Source organism: Lingula anatina, chromosome 3, assembly GCF_051362555.1.
Source record: "Lingula anatina isolate TDL-2025a chromosome 3, LinAna3.0, whole genome shotgun sequence".
Classification (NCBI taxonomy): domain Eukaryota; kingdom Metazoa; phylum Brachiopoda; class Lingulata; order Lingulida; family Lingulidae; genus Lingula; species Lingula anatina.
Window position 1 is genome coordinate 11,649,515 of NC_141769.1, and position 11,951 is coordinate 11,661,465.

Below are 11,951 nucleotides of genomic sequence, written 5' to 3' on the forward strand. Positions count from 1 at the left end.
TGATGGTTATCAGCCCTTTTCTAGAAAATATCAGTCGCCATGAAGCTCGTCCATTACCATGATTACAATACGGACTTGTTAAATAAATTACACGCGACAGTCCACCTCATAAGTTCATATGATAAATCTCACATGTCACGCGACACGTAGAGACTGTGCCAGCATAGGAACAACGTCTTCTCAGATAATTCAGGACTATTTATACATTTATAAACAATAAGACACGGCCCTTTTATCTGTGGATCATAAAATCCATAACGCCCATTGTAAGTTAATAAATACATCGCCATTCACAGACACCGTGTCGCTCACAGAGATCTGTTTGCATGCAGCAGGGAGCAGCAGGGATCTTTTGTAATAAAATAAGGAAGGGTCCAAAACGTCGTTAAATCATATTTAAATCTATTCACTTATCAATTATAATTTGTTGTTATACAACAATTTAGCTATTAGACTGTACACGCACAGTGCAGACTATAAAATGACCAGCGGAGAACATTCCTGTCACATTTAGCTTCAAGGTGCTCACACTGCTCAGCTAACCAAACTCTATATCCAAGATGATGAAGTGCATCGTTCTCCTCATGTCTCTCGTCGCCGTTTCATACGCCGCACCCTTCGGCGGTATCGGTGGCTTCGGAGGCTACGGCGGCATTGGAGGCTTCGGAGGAATCGGCGGCTACGGCGGTCTGGGCGGCTTTGGCGGTCTCGGAGGCGTTGGTTATGGTGGTATTGGAGGCTTCGGCGGCTACGGCGGTCTGGGAGGCTTTGGCGGAATCGGAGGTTTTGGAGGCTTTGGCAAAGGATTTGGTGGCTTTGGAGGCTTTGGCAAAGGATTTGGTGGCATTGGATTTGGTGGCAAGGTATGTGTCAAAGTGTGATTTTAATGTAATATCCTCATTTAGATATACATTTAGATTGATAAGGTACGTTGTAAATTTGGTCCTTATTCTTACTTACATAATTTACATAATTTCTTAGAAATAATGACATTGTGTACTTACTGAAATCAATGATAAAATAGACTAAAACAAACATTTTAGTGTTGAATATTGTCCTTTCCTCTAATATATTTAAATCACCTTTCAGGGATTCATTGGTTAAGCAAAGAGCGGAATTACAGACACAGAAAACAGCATCAAATGGCAGCAACGAAACCAGCGATATTTCACATCACAACTTTGTAGATGTATGGCTTGGATTAGATAACCTGATTAAAATCATTGGGTGCCACGGGTCCAAATCACACCTTTCATAAACTATCCAGAAAGGGAATATTGCCCTGAACAATGTATGCACTAGGACCTTTAAGATTAGTGCATTTTCGTTCGTGCCAGTACACATCCAGGGATGAAACTGTACACTTCGCACGCTTTGATTGAAGTGGTTTCATGTGCCAATTTAGACTACAGTTATTCTTTTTTACATAGATATCTGTCTTCAGTAAGAAGATAATTGGTAAACACATGAAGACAAAAATAAATTATTTTGAAATATAAGTTCTGTTCACTGTTGTATTATTGTCATAAAGAGAAATGCTCAGTATCGGCGAAGAATCACTAAAATGACAAGGATGGAATACTGAATCACCAATACTCAGTCATATTCATACACACTCAAGCACAGGCACTAGGATTGGACACAAACACGAGTGCACGCGCGAGCGCGCGCACACACACACACACACACACACGAACTGAGGAAGACAGCCACTGAGCTGTTGAAAGTTTCATACGTAGTGATGAAATTATCTAGCTCATAACACTGTATGTAATTATAGTACTCCAAAATTGTTTAGCACCTTTACATATATGTAAACATTGAAAAAATATCAGAAAAAAAAAAAGATTTCTACACGAAAAAAAAATAATAATAAACAGGATGCCTCACGCTCTTTTCTTTTTTTTTTATATAAATTCAACCAATCACAAAAATGAAGTTCAAGAGAGAGCTTGTTTGCCTTTAATTCACCTTAGTAATTAAATTGATATCAACGTAAAAAAAGTACGAACAACAAAGAAAAAAACACGAAATGTTGATAGCAGCCTCTTTAGTTAAAAGGAACGTTGAGTTCTGTGTATTCGTGCAGAGGTTGACTACAATTTCTTCATCAGAACGGCTTTGGTTCTTTTTCAAATGTTTTTCCCCCGTGTTCAGTGTGGTCACTACTTTCTCATTCGTCCACACATAAAAGATATCCATTTTTCCATATTGTCATTGGCCCCATTCAGAATAGGGGACTAACTAGTCCGAGGGTCAATTATGGCCGACCCACTTGAATATTAAAGTCGCAGAATCAATGGCGATAATCACAATCGCGACAGTCGTTACTTCCTGGCCTACTTTTTGCCGTGGATTATCGGAAGGATAACACTGAGCTTTTTGCTTAGTTCGTTTCTAGCACACTGCGTAAGGGTGCGCCCAAGCTGGATCAGGTCTCTCGGACTAAAACAAAAAGAAAAGGAAGTATACCTTTGTAATCTTTTTTCGTTCGTCTATTTTGATTTTGTTTTAAGGGGATCGGATGATGGAGAGAGAAAGAGAGAGGGATGAAAGAAAGGTTATATTATGTAAAGTCAAAATTTTAAATAGACTTGAAGTTAAGTGCTAACAGGACTAATACTCAAATTTTGCACTAGAGAATTCGATTAAGAATATGCCATGTGTAGATGATGTTGAAGCCTTGGACCCATCACATATCAATATACATAACTTATCGCGTTATATATCTACCGAAGACTTACTGATAAACGCGTTTTAGCGTATCCATGTTGTTCTTTATGGCGGTGCAGAACCCCCTGTTTGCGTTACACTCAGCCAGCATTTTCTCCCCGTACTGCTCTAGGGCATAACACTGGTTGGAGTCAGCGCGGTATTTACTGAGGAATTTACCCATAAGACACTTGGTTGACTCGTCCGCAAACTGCTTGCCCTGTATAGATGAAAATAACAATGACTGGATCATGGAGTGTAGAACATGTCAGCAGCTTTTTGTCGTCTACCAAATTATTTGCATGAGGCTTTATAGAACTGTTATTTATTATTCTATTTATTTATTCAATTGTTCATTCATTTTGTAAAGACTCAAGCTGATACCTTTGTATGTCATATTTTCAGAATTCTCACAAAGACACCTTCTGCATTAAAATTATTCATAATTACATACAATCTAGGTCTACTCGCTCACGCACTCGTGCGTTACATACACGAGCAAGTTATTAACTGAAGTCATACACATACTAATACGGAAGGGTATTGCTGTCGTATTAATCTTATTGTGGGATTTAGAGATAGTATCTCTTTGGAGTTTCGATTAAGTCAAAAAACAAAACAAAAAGGCAGCATTGCGCTTCTGAATGTTCTGAAATTTAAGGATACTGACCCGAAATTTCGAGTTACTGACCCAAAATTCGAGTTACTTATTCGAAAACTCAAATAGAATTAAAACAAAATGACAACAAAGTGCTCCTGTAAACACACGAACATATGTTTGGAAAATTTTCTGTTACAATTATTGTCTGAAACTCTGTTGGTAATTAGAAAGAAAAATGGAGCACTGATCCGTTCTTGCCTACCTCATCATCAAAGCTGTCGTAGTACTGCTTCAACCTCTGGCACAACCTTTTGCCGTACTCTTCTGAGAAGTTGTGATCGCTGGAGCAGCGCCATCTAGCGTGGAAGCAATTCCAGAATTCACAGTCTCCATCACGAGCATTCTGTTCGCACATGGGGTTCACATCTGGAGAAGAAATAACAGAAATAAGTCTGATTCTCTGCCTCCACAGCTGTTTTTTATATTGTGCAAAGCATCTGACCAACAATAAATATCTGGCACTACGACGTGCAATTAATGAATGAAAGGCAGAGGCCACATTTTCAAACACTATGCAAAAATGAATAAATAGTGATGTCAAAAAATCATGACAAAAAATCAGATAAATGCAATATTTCTATGTACTTGTGAATAGTGGCTGAAGGTGCTGTCTTCGAACAAGTTTGACCAGCGGATAACTTTGTTAAGAAAAGAGTGTCCAGAAAAAAAATTAGGCTCTTTTGTGATACACATGTATTATATTTGGGAGAGACAAAAGCATGAATGAGACATCTCTAGCTTAGACGATTCAGGTCCTTCGAACTAAACATATGTATGTATGGTAGGGCATTGCACTCCCAAATTCTAGCCCCACGATAGATTTTAGCGACTTACCTTCCGATGGATATATAGTTGGGCTGGATCCGAACAAAAAGTGGCCGTTTACTTGATCACAGACAATCAGACACAGTGAGAGAATACAAAGAACCTTCATCGTGTGCTGCTTTCCACTGGATCTGGACTTTGGTATGTGTACAGTATTCTGTAAGACTGAGGCCAGTTCTCAATATTGACGTCTTAAAATAACATCCGTAACATAGATGTTCCACTTTTCAGGCTCATGACCCCATTTCTGGATTTTGTTGCTTTTCCCGGCTTTTCCTGTTTCATATAGCACTGTTCAGTGGCTTTTAGTACATTTAAGCAAGAAGTTGTAGAGTAGAACTTCAGCTTCTTGATTTAAGACATTCGGGCTCAGTCATAAATATTTGCATTGTACACTGTACTACTGCTACTTTGTTGTGGAAGTCGTTAATGAACAAATGTTACAAAAATGTGTTACAGCTGATCGATGTTATTATATCATTATGCTTCATTAGAGGCAATGTCCGGGGGAAATGAATTTAAATAATGATATTTTATTTATCATATCTAGATATTGTCTGGTTATTTAACTCATAAAATGCAAAAAAAAAAAAAAAAAAAAAAAAAAAACGAATCTGTGTGGTTTACAAAAATTATCTCTATTGTGTTATTTTAGGAGAAGCATGATATTAATCTAAAATTTAATATTAATTTCAATTTAATTTTACGCCCTTAGTTGCCCCCCCCCCCAAAAAAAAAAAAAGTATAATTATGGGCTTCCTTGGGCATATTGTCAGTAGTTCATTGTTCACATGACAGGATGCAATCTTGATTTCCTTGAGTGAGACTGCTGCGGCTGGTCCCATCTAACGCATTGTCTTGGCAAGCGAGTTACACTGGCATCGGTATACATGTATTTAAATAATAAAGCAAAATGCTTAAAAAAGGATAAAAATTCTATTTATTTACACAAATAACACTATGTATAGTTTATGACAAAACATCAAGAAGAAATATGATTGTCTACTTCATCGATATTTATGATATTTTTATTCAATTTTATTCCTAACACTGGCATTAATCAAGTGCGTTTTCTAAAGTATAGATGAAATGTCCCCATTCTTAGTCGTCTGTATAGATAAAAGTGTCCTCTGAATAAATTGGACACTGGTGTATTCAGCAGTATCTCACTGAAAATATTTGTGTGCAAGTTTGGGGTGTGGTTCATTTAGGCATTTTGGAAAGTAAATAATGCTGTACAATAAACACTAACAGAGGGGTTCAAATATATAACACTGGCAGCCAGTATAGCTGCAGTTTGTCGATCTCTCACGCTACGAAACGTAGAACACGTTAAAGGGAAAATATTTGCCAGATGTTCTCAGTACAAGGTTCTCTTCTCAACACTGCTACAACACAGCTATCTTGCATATGTGTTGTCGGGGTCAACACGTGGAAGAGAATTCGATTAAAATTGGTAAATTCATGTTGTCTCACACTAGGTAAGTCATTCTATCAAGTCCATCGTTCTCATAAAGAACCGGTTTTATTTGCTCTTTCCAACGTTCTTTTTTAGTGAAAGAATCCTTTCGGGTGTGTTGCATCTTGGCACGTTACCCTCATCTTGCGGTCATCCAGTGGAAGAAGCTGTTCAGCTGCTGGAGGTTGCACGTTTGGAGAGCTTCTGATACCTCGCCCTGAGCGTCCATAACTGTCTTGATGCTACAAAGAAATCATTGGAATTTGACTTAAGTTTGTAGACAGTGTATTAAATAACTCGTTGCCAGGTAAAATGATGATGATAAAGAAGAGCAATGCAATGCTATTTTTAGTCGGGTGAGGCGTATTTTGCGTCTACATGATAATTTTTCATTTGAATCCCATTGGTGTCACAGTGAAATGAAAAATCATGTCTCTTTAAAAAATCAACTGATCTCTGTTAACTACGCATATACGGAAAAACTATGTTCACTTCTGCCGATTTTTTTGCTTTACATGTTTACTAAACTGAGTCGAGATACACATAATAAAATTCCTTTACAACATATGGTTTTGATTCAGTAATTTCATTACTTAGCAATTGGCTATTCTAGCTGGGATTTAGAACATAACATGACCAAAAGCAGGATGGAATTCCGTTCTTTTTATTTGCGTTTGACGTTATCTCCCGACTTCTCCGGCCTGTGCACGCTGCGTTTCCGCAGATTTTATGTAAGTCCAGATATGTCAGATATCGGGTCTGATCTCTTAAATGTAGGTGGTAATGGGATAAATAAGAGGAATAGTGCGTATGACTGCCTCAGTTACTAAACCAACTGAAACGATCGAAAAAACATCACCTCTTGTTCTCAATGTTTAGACAGCATTTTCCAGGGTTGTCCTGTTCTCAAAAGCAAGGGGTGTGTGTGTGTGTGTGTGGGGGGGGGGGGGGGGGGGGGGGGGGGAGTTAAAGTGTCTGATCAGATAGGATTCCAACAAATGTTGTATTTTCTTTCCTTTTTACACGTATTTCGAAACGACCTTCGAAGGGAAATTAAAAACAGAAGCTACCAGCTCAACTTCACAGCCTAACAAGATGCATATTATTTCCCTATGTACAAGATGTTACATATTATACAATGTAACTTGGGGTTCCGAATAAATATCTAACGAGAGAGAGAGAGAGAGAGAGAGAGAGAGAGAGAGAGCCTAACCTACCCAAACATCTGCTGGAAGGCGCGTTTTTCATCTTCAGAGCCTTGCAGTAGTTCACACAGGTTGTGCTGAATGAAGCACTGTGTAAAAAGCTGTTGCCCAAACTCCTTGATAAAGAAGCAGTTGTTGGTGCCTGATTGGTATACAAGAGACAAGCTTCTCATCATGCACTTGTTGAACTGCGTGATCAGCTGGCGGTGCTGTAATGAAAAAGTACAAAATATATAACAATTAATTATATAATAAATAAATATATATAATACTTCAAAATAATTAAGAACAAAGGATACCTATATATGTGAGGGCACGGAAACTCAAGTCTCACTTTTCAGTAAAATATTTCGACTTCAAATTAATCGCGTATACTTGAATGTAGTGTTCTTTTACTTTCATGCCAGTGGTGAAAAATATTGTTCATTGCCAAAGTTTATCTTGTTGCTGATGCAAAATAAAAAAAAAGTAAACGGGCAAAGAGAAAAAGGAAAAATGGTCGTTAAATATGAGAACAAATAGGACATTTCAGTAAGTCAATTAGTTAATCATAAAGTGCATTCAAGTGTATCAGAAGTGCATCAAAATGTACCTCGTAACCACCAGCAAAGCGTCCCATTCGTCTGCAGCTGAACTCGGCGTCCCTGGCGTATTGGAATTTGTCGCAGGTGAATCTTTCTCTGAGGCAGCGATAAAACCGGCAATGCCCGGCTTCGGCTTGACTTAGGCATGTCGCGTCGACTTCTGAAAACGAAACAAAAACGGAATTTGGTTAGATATAAACGTGATTCTGAATGGTGTCATATTGTATCATCCTTTAATATTAAGTGTAAAATTCTCAGTTTAGGCCATCTTACGGGCAGAAGGTAGATGCATGGGGCTCGTTTAGTTTTATGAAGCTTTACGTCCCATAAGAGCCTGCACGTTGGCCTTTTACCAGGTCAGAACGGAAACTAAATCGACATGATAGTAAGTGAACCGAGTGAAGTCATCTCTTCAAAGTCGGGAGTCACCTCTTGGCGACCTGCCCACCCCGACATGTAGAGAGTATTTCAACTACAAATTGTTTGAATACATTACGATCTCACACACTACTCTGCGCTGCTACTGGAATGTCAAACACTCCGTGAGGAATGGGTGCGTCAAAATGTCACCGAGCAACACCAATGTCAACCTATGCGGTGGTCGTCGCAGTGAGTCACCGAAGAAGACACTGTTAACATTACCTTTGAGTATTCACTCGTTAATCTGGATGTTTCAAATATCTTATTTACGTTACCTTAATGCACTTGCTTTAGGTAGCCCGATAAAATGGGTCGGTGTGAGTTTTATTGTCAAATATTTCTGTAACAATTTTGAGTCCTCCAATGGTATACTCTTACAGCCAATACTTCTGAAGAATCTTTTTAAGCATCAGTGATTCATTAACCTAGATCTTTTCATCACATTTAATTAATAAGTCATTTATGACCCAGTCATCACTCGTAAAGCGTTCACAGGGTTAACAATTAGCAATGAATCATTTAATGGGTAGTAACCACTGACCGAAAGAATCCAATTTCCTAATATCAGTTTTAATAATTGGATGATTAGGATATTCTTCCGGTGTTTGACAACCACAATAATACTATAACGTACGGAAGATACACACTATCCGTGGCAATTTGAGAACATTCAGCTCCTAATAAAAGATCATCACTATTATCAAAGTGCTGTTAACAGGTATTTTATCATCCAAGTGCTACATGTATTGTACATAGTCATGATGTACAAATGTATGAACGTCCGAGGGTACGTGAATAAATCATCCCTAAATAAGTTGATACAGTAAAAAAAGGACTGGCACTCAAGAAATCCCCACACCACGGTCGATTGTCTTCAACGGCAATATAAAAATTGGTTCAGAAGTATTTTACTATTTTTTTCTGAAGGTTATCTTTCATGATTAAATTACGCCCCCGTCTTGTCCATTAACTGCTGTTTTTAATGCCAGTGTTTCCATGCACTCTGCGTGGATTGCTGTTTTCAGGACTGTAATATTATTTACGGTCGTGTATGTGTATGTTCACACCACCCACGCTATGCATCGTTCAAACACACTGAGGTTCATGTACCATTACGGTAAAGTGGACATAATAGGCACGGGGTTCACTTCACATTTCATATATCATATATATCAGCTTTTCCAAAAGTAATACCCATTCAGGCTATAGTAATTACTGAATCCAGTTTTACGACTACAAATTTCTCATATATATGACATACGAGGCTGGGAAGTATTCCAACACTGAAAAAAGAGCCTCGCATTAAATCTTTGGCACAGTGTGCAACAGGTCAATGCCCCACGCTTAAAAAAAAAGGGGGGAGGGGCTCATAAAGGACAAGACATAGAAAGAGAACCCCTTAATTCCCTCTCTATTCTCGTTTTTTTAAGTTTCAGGGAAAATAGAATTAAAAAACTCCACCAATGCCAGCTAACCCAGTCTTACCTTTGGATGGAAGGATATACTTGAATCTTTCATCTTTCTGTGTTGTGCCTCTTGTGAAAAAGTGATCCTCTGCTGCCGCGCATATTGTGAATACGGCAAGAAATGCAACTGTGGCTAGTTGAAATCCGTTCTGCATCTTCTGTTTTAAATTTGATTTTTACTTGAACAATAATAATCTAATCCTACACGTGTGCCCTTCTCACTTCTGGTCGTTATCAGAACACCTGCACCGAGTTGGTCTTAGTGAATGGTTTACTCTAAGCAGCGCAGCCGTCATTTATATATATCATAGCCCTGGAAGTGGGTCAGGGGAGTATTTCCTCCATATAAGGAAACTGTGGGCGGGGCCACATAATGTCTCGGGGGTCGTGTGACAACCTACGTCGGAAGTGTGTTACCCAATCTGCAACTCGTCACTGGGCATGGTTGAACGATTATTGCGTTGCGTGAAAGAGTATGGCGTTTAATTGTAATAAGAAAATTGAATTGAAGCTCTTGAAATTGCTTTTTATTTAGACGGAAACTAACCTTTGTTCTTTTTCCTTATTTATTTTTTCGGTATAAGCAAAGAGAAATCCACGACGTTTTTACGTCATTAATCAAACATAGTATTCAAGACGAGCACCAAAGCACTCGACGTTTCTATGTGGCGCTCAGACGGCACGAAATTAGACCATTCCGACGAGATCTTCTACAAACAGAGATAGTTTCTTTTTTGTGTTCAATACCTCAACTAAAACTAAATTTTTAAACGGACAAGTTACAATAACACATGTTAACCAATCTAAATCTTTTAAGGACACTATTGAGTACATGCGTTTGTAGCTCATTGATCTAACGAAGTAACTTGAGTCATGTGTGCTGGCTATGAAATCAATTATGCGACCACAGACATTAATCGCACGACAGAACTTTACTATTTTTTACTCATCTCTCGTCATAGTCAAACAAAAATTTTCCACATGGAAGAAAACTACACGTGGAAATTCAATTAAATGGTTCACCCTTTAGAAAAATACAGAGCCACTTCTGCTATTGTTGGACAGCTTAGACCAAAAAGAAAAAAATCGTCGTGAGGAGGAATTCGTAGTCAAATCGCATGACACAAAGATTTGTGATAGTTCTCAACGTTTTGGGAGGGGAGTTTTGAATAAACGAGAGCAGCTTAGGCTAGCACCGCTCCTACTCCACAAACATACGCTTAAGTTGCTCATGGCGCAGTAAAAAGAAAGTTAAACAATTGATAAAAAAATTATCTATATCCTTATTAATACTCACGTGTTTTTAGGGTTACAAAGTGAAAATACCCGTGTTATGTCACTTATATTGATCTAAATGATTTCATTTTATTGAGTTAAGTATACTTCAATATAGATCAATAAATCATGATTCCTTCATTTTTATTGTCCATTTTACGTAAGGGAAGAAAGAAATTGTCCACATCATAGACGTAATGATGCAACCTTCCAACTGAAGGAACTCGATTGCCCCCTTACATTATAAAGAATACATAGTTGCATTAACCCAGCTTCTCGGCCACGTTCACTCGTTGTCCTCTTCATAAAGCTTCCCCCACTACAGCTAATAAAAGTACACCAGAAGAAAATCTTCAGTTAAGGCAAACCTTATACAAACGTACTGACAATCGTCCCTGAAATGTTGCTATTCGCTGGCTATTTCGTGTGTGTGTGTGTGTGTGTGTGTGTGTGCGCGCGCGTGCATGTGTGCGTATGTGTGCATGTGTGTGTGTGTGTGTGTGAGTGTGAAGTAGGAGGGTTTGAGCATTTGACACTTTAATGTGCAATCTATGAAGTATTCTCGTGCAGTTAAAATGGTGGCATAGTTTTCATGATGTAGTCAGTAATTCAACAAACCATGGCCCACTAATTTTACTCGGCTGTTAACTGTGCAAAGAGTCCGTTTCGCAGGCACATAACTGCATGTAGAACACCGAGGATCTCTAAAACTATCCTAGATCCTACCTCTCATATCCTTTGCGTTTAACTAACAACTATCTAAGGGCCTGTTCGTGCTTTTACTACGACCACAGCTATATCGCGTGTTCCAGGTTCTTACTATGAGGTTAGTTGGTAAATCCATCCTCACACTATGACTGACCGCTACCGTGTGCACCACAGTGACCATATCTGGCCACAGTGACCGACGGTTAGAAAGAAGACTGATTCATCCACTGTCCCGAGCAGGTGCCACGACATCTTTAAAAAGCAATTTCGATATTGCCCATCTTTTTACCGTGGGTCAAACAGTGTGTACTGCGTGTGCCTTTTTCTAGGTGTTTCTTTCAATAGAGCGGTCTCTAATTTAAGATTCTGGTTGCAGTGAGACTTTTTTAATAAGTCAAATGGAAACATAAATAAAATCAATTTAATGCGTGAAGTGCGATTTTTAAATTGTCCCTACTTCCCCCCTTTACCTCGAAACTGGATCATCTAGAAAAGTAATTTAGGGTGCAGAAGTAACCCGGAATGGAATATTTGTGCAATTTGTAACATTTTTGTTTTACGCTTAAATACCACAGCAGTGTGCTAGACCTAAAAAAACTTTCGCGTGAGCAAGTCATGCCCACGAGTTGAATAATG

At 38.5% G+C, this 11,951-nt stretch overlaps 3 protein-coding genes across 3 annotated transcripts; 1 reads left to right on the plus strand and 2 right to left on the minus strand.

Moving 5' to 3' along the window:
• The first annotated feature begins 495 nt into the window (after window positions 1-495).
• Window positions 496-1,499, plus strand: LOC106154915 (uncharacterized). The gene is made up of 2 exons (XM_013529511.3): window positions 496-863; window positions 1,090-1,499. Exons 1-2 carry the CDS (start codon window positions 561-563, stop codon window positions 1,102-1,104), a joined length of 318 nt encoding a protein of 105 aa, XP_013384965.2. The 5' UTR covers window positions 496-560; the 3' UTR covers window positions 1,105-1,499.
• A 435-nt stretch (window positions 1,500-1,934) lies between these two features.
• On the minus strand, window positions 1,935-4,437 carry LOC106160866 (stanniocalcin-2-like). The gene is made up of 4 exons (XM_013537634.2): window positions 4,208-4,437; window positions 3,576-3,739; window positions 2,745-2,932; window positions 1,935-2,445 (listed from the first exon to the last, which is right to left on the minus strand). The coding sequence occupies exons 1-4, from the start codon at window positions 4,305-4,307 to the stop codon at window positions 2,340-2,342; spliced, it is 558 nt and encodes a 185-aa protein (XP_013393088.2). The 5' UTR covers window positions 4,308-4,437; the 3' UTR covers window positions 1,935-2,339.
• A 684-nt stretch (window positions 4,438-5,121) lies between these two features.
• LOC106160865 (uncharacterized) lies at window positions 5,122-9,620 on the minus strand. Its single transcript, XM_013537632.2, has 4 exons — window positions 9,352-9,620; window positions 7,455-7,606; window positions 6,875-7,071; window positions 5,122-5,899 (listed from the first exon to the last, which is right to left on the minus strand). The coding sequence occupies exons 1-4, from the start codon at window positions 9,485-9,487 to the stop codon at window positions 5,797-5,799; spliced, it is 588 nt and encodes a 195-aa protein (XP_013393086.2). The 5' UTR covers window positions 9,488-9,620; the 3' UTR covers window positions 5,122-5,796.
• Between the last annotated feature and the right edge of the window lie 2,331 nt (window positions 9,621-11,951).

Excerpts from the sequence above, each read along its gene's own strand:
- LOC106154915 (XM_013529511.3), top strand. The coding sequence starts at position 561 with ATGATGAAGTGCATCGTTCTCCTCATGTCTCTCGTCGCCGTTTCATAC.
- LOC106160866 (XM_013537634.2), bottom strand. The coding sequence starts at position 4,307 with ATGAAGGTTCTTTGTATTCTCTCACTGTGTCTGATTGTCTGTGATCAA. Across the intron at positions 3,740-4,207 it reads AACTATATATCCATCGGAAG|ATGTGAACCCCATGTGCGAA; the intron begins GTAAGTCGCTAA and ends TTTCTTCTCCAG. Across the intron at positions 2,933-3,575 it reads ACGACAGCTTTGATGATGAG|GGCAAGCAGTTTGCGGACGA; the intron begins GTAGGCAAGAAC and ends TCATCTATACAG.
- LOC106160865 (XM_013537632.2), bottom strand. The coding sequence starts at position 9,487 with ATGCAGAACGGATTTCAACTAGCCACAGTTGCATTTCTTGCCGTATTC. Across the intron at positions 7,607-9,351 it reads GTATATCCTTCCATCCAAAG|AAGTCGACGCGACATGCCTA; the intron begins GTAAGACTGGGT and ends TTTCGTTTTCAG. Across the intron at positions 5,900-6,874 it reads GCCTTCCAGCAGATGTTTGG|CATCAAGACAGTTATGGACG; the intron begins GTAGGTTAGGCT and ends ATTTCTTTGTAG.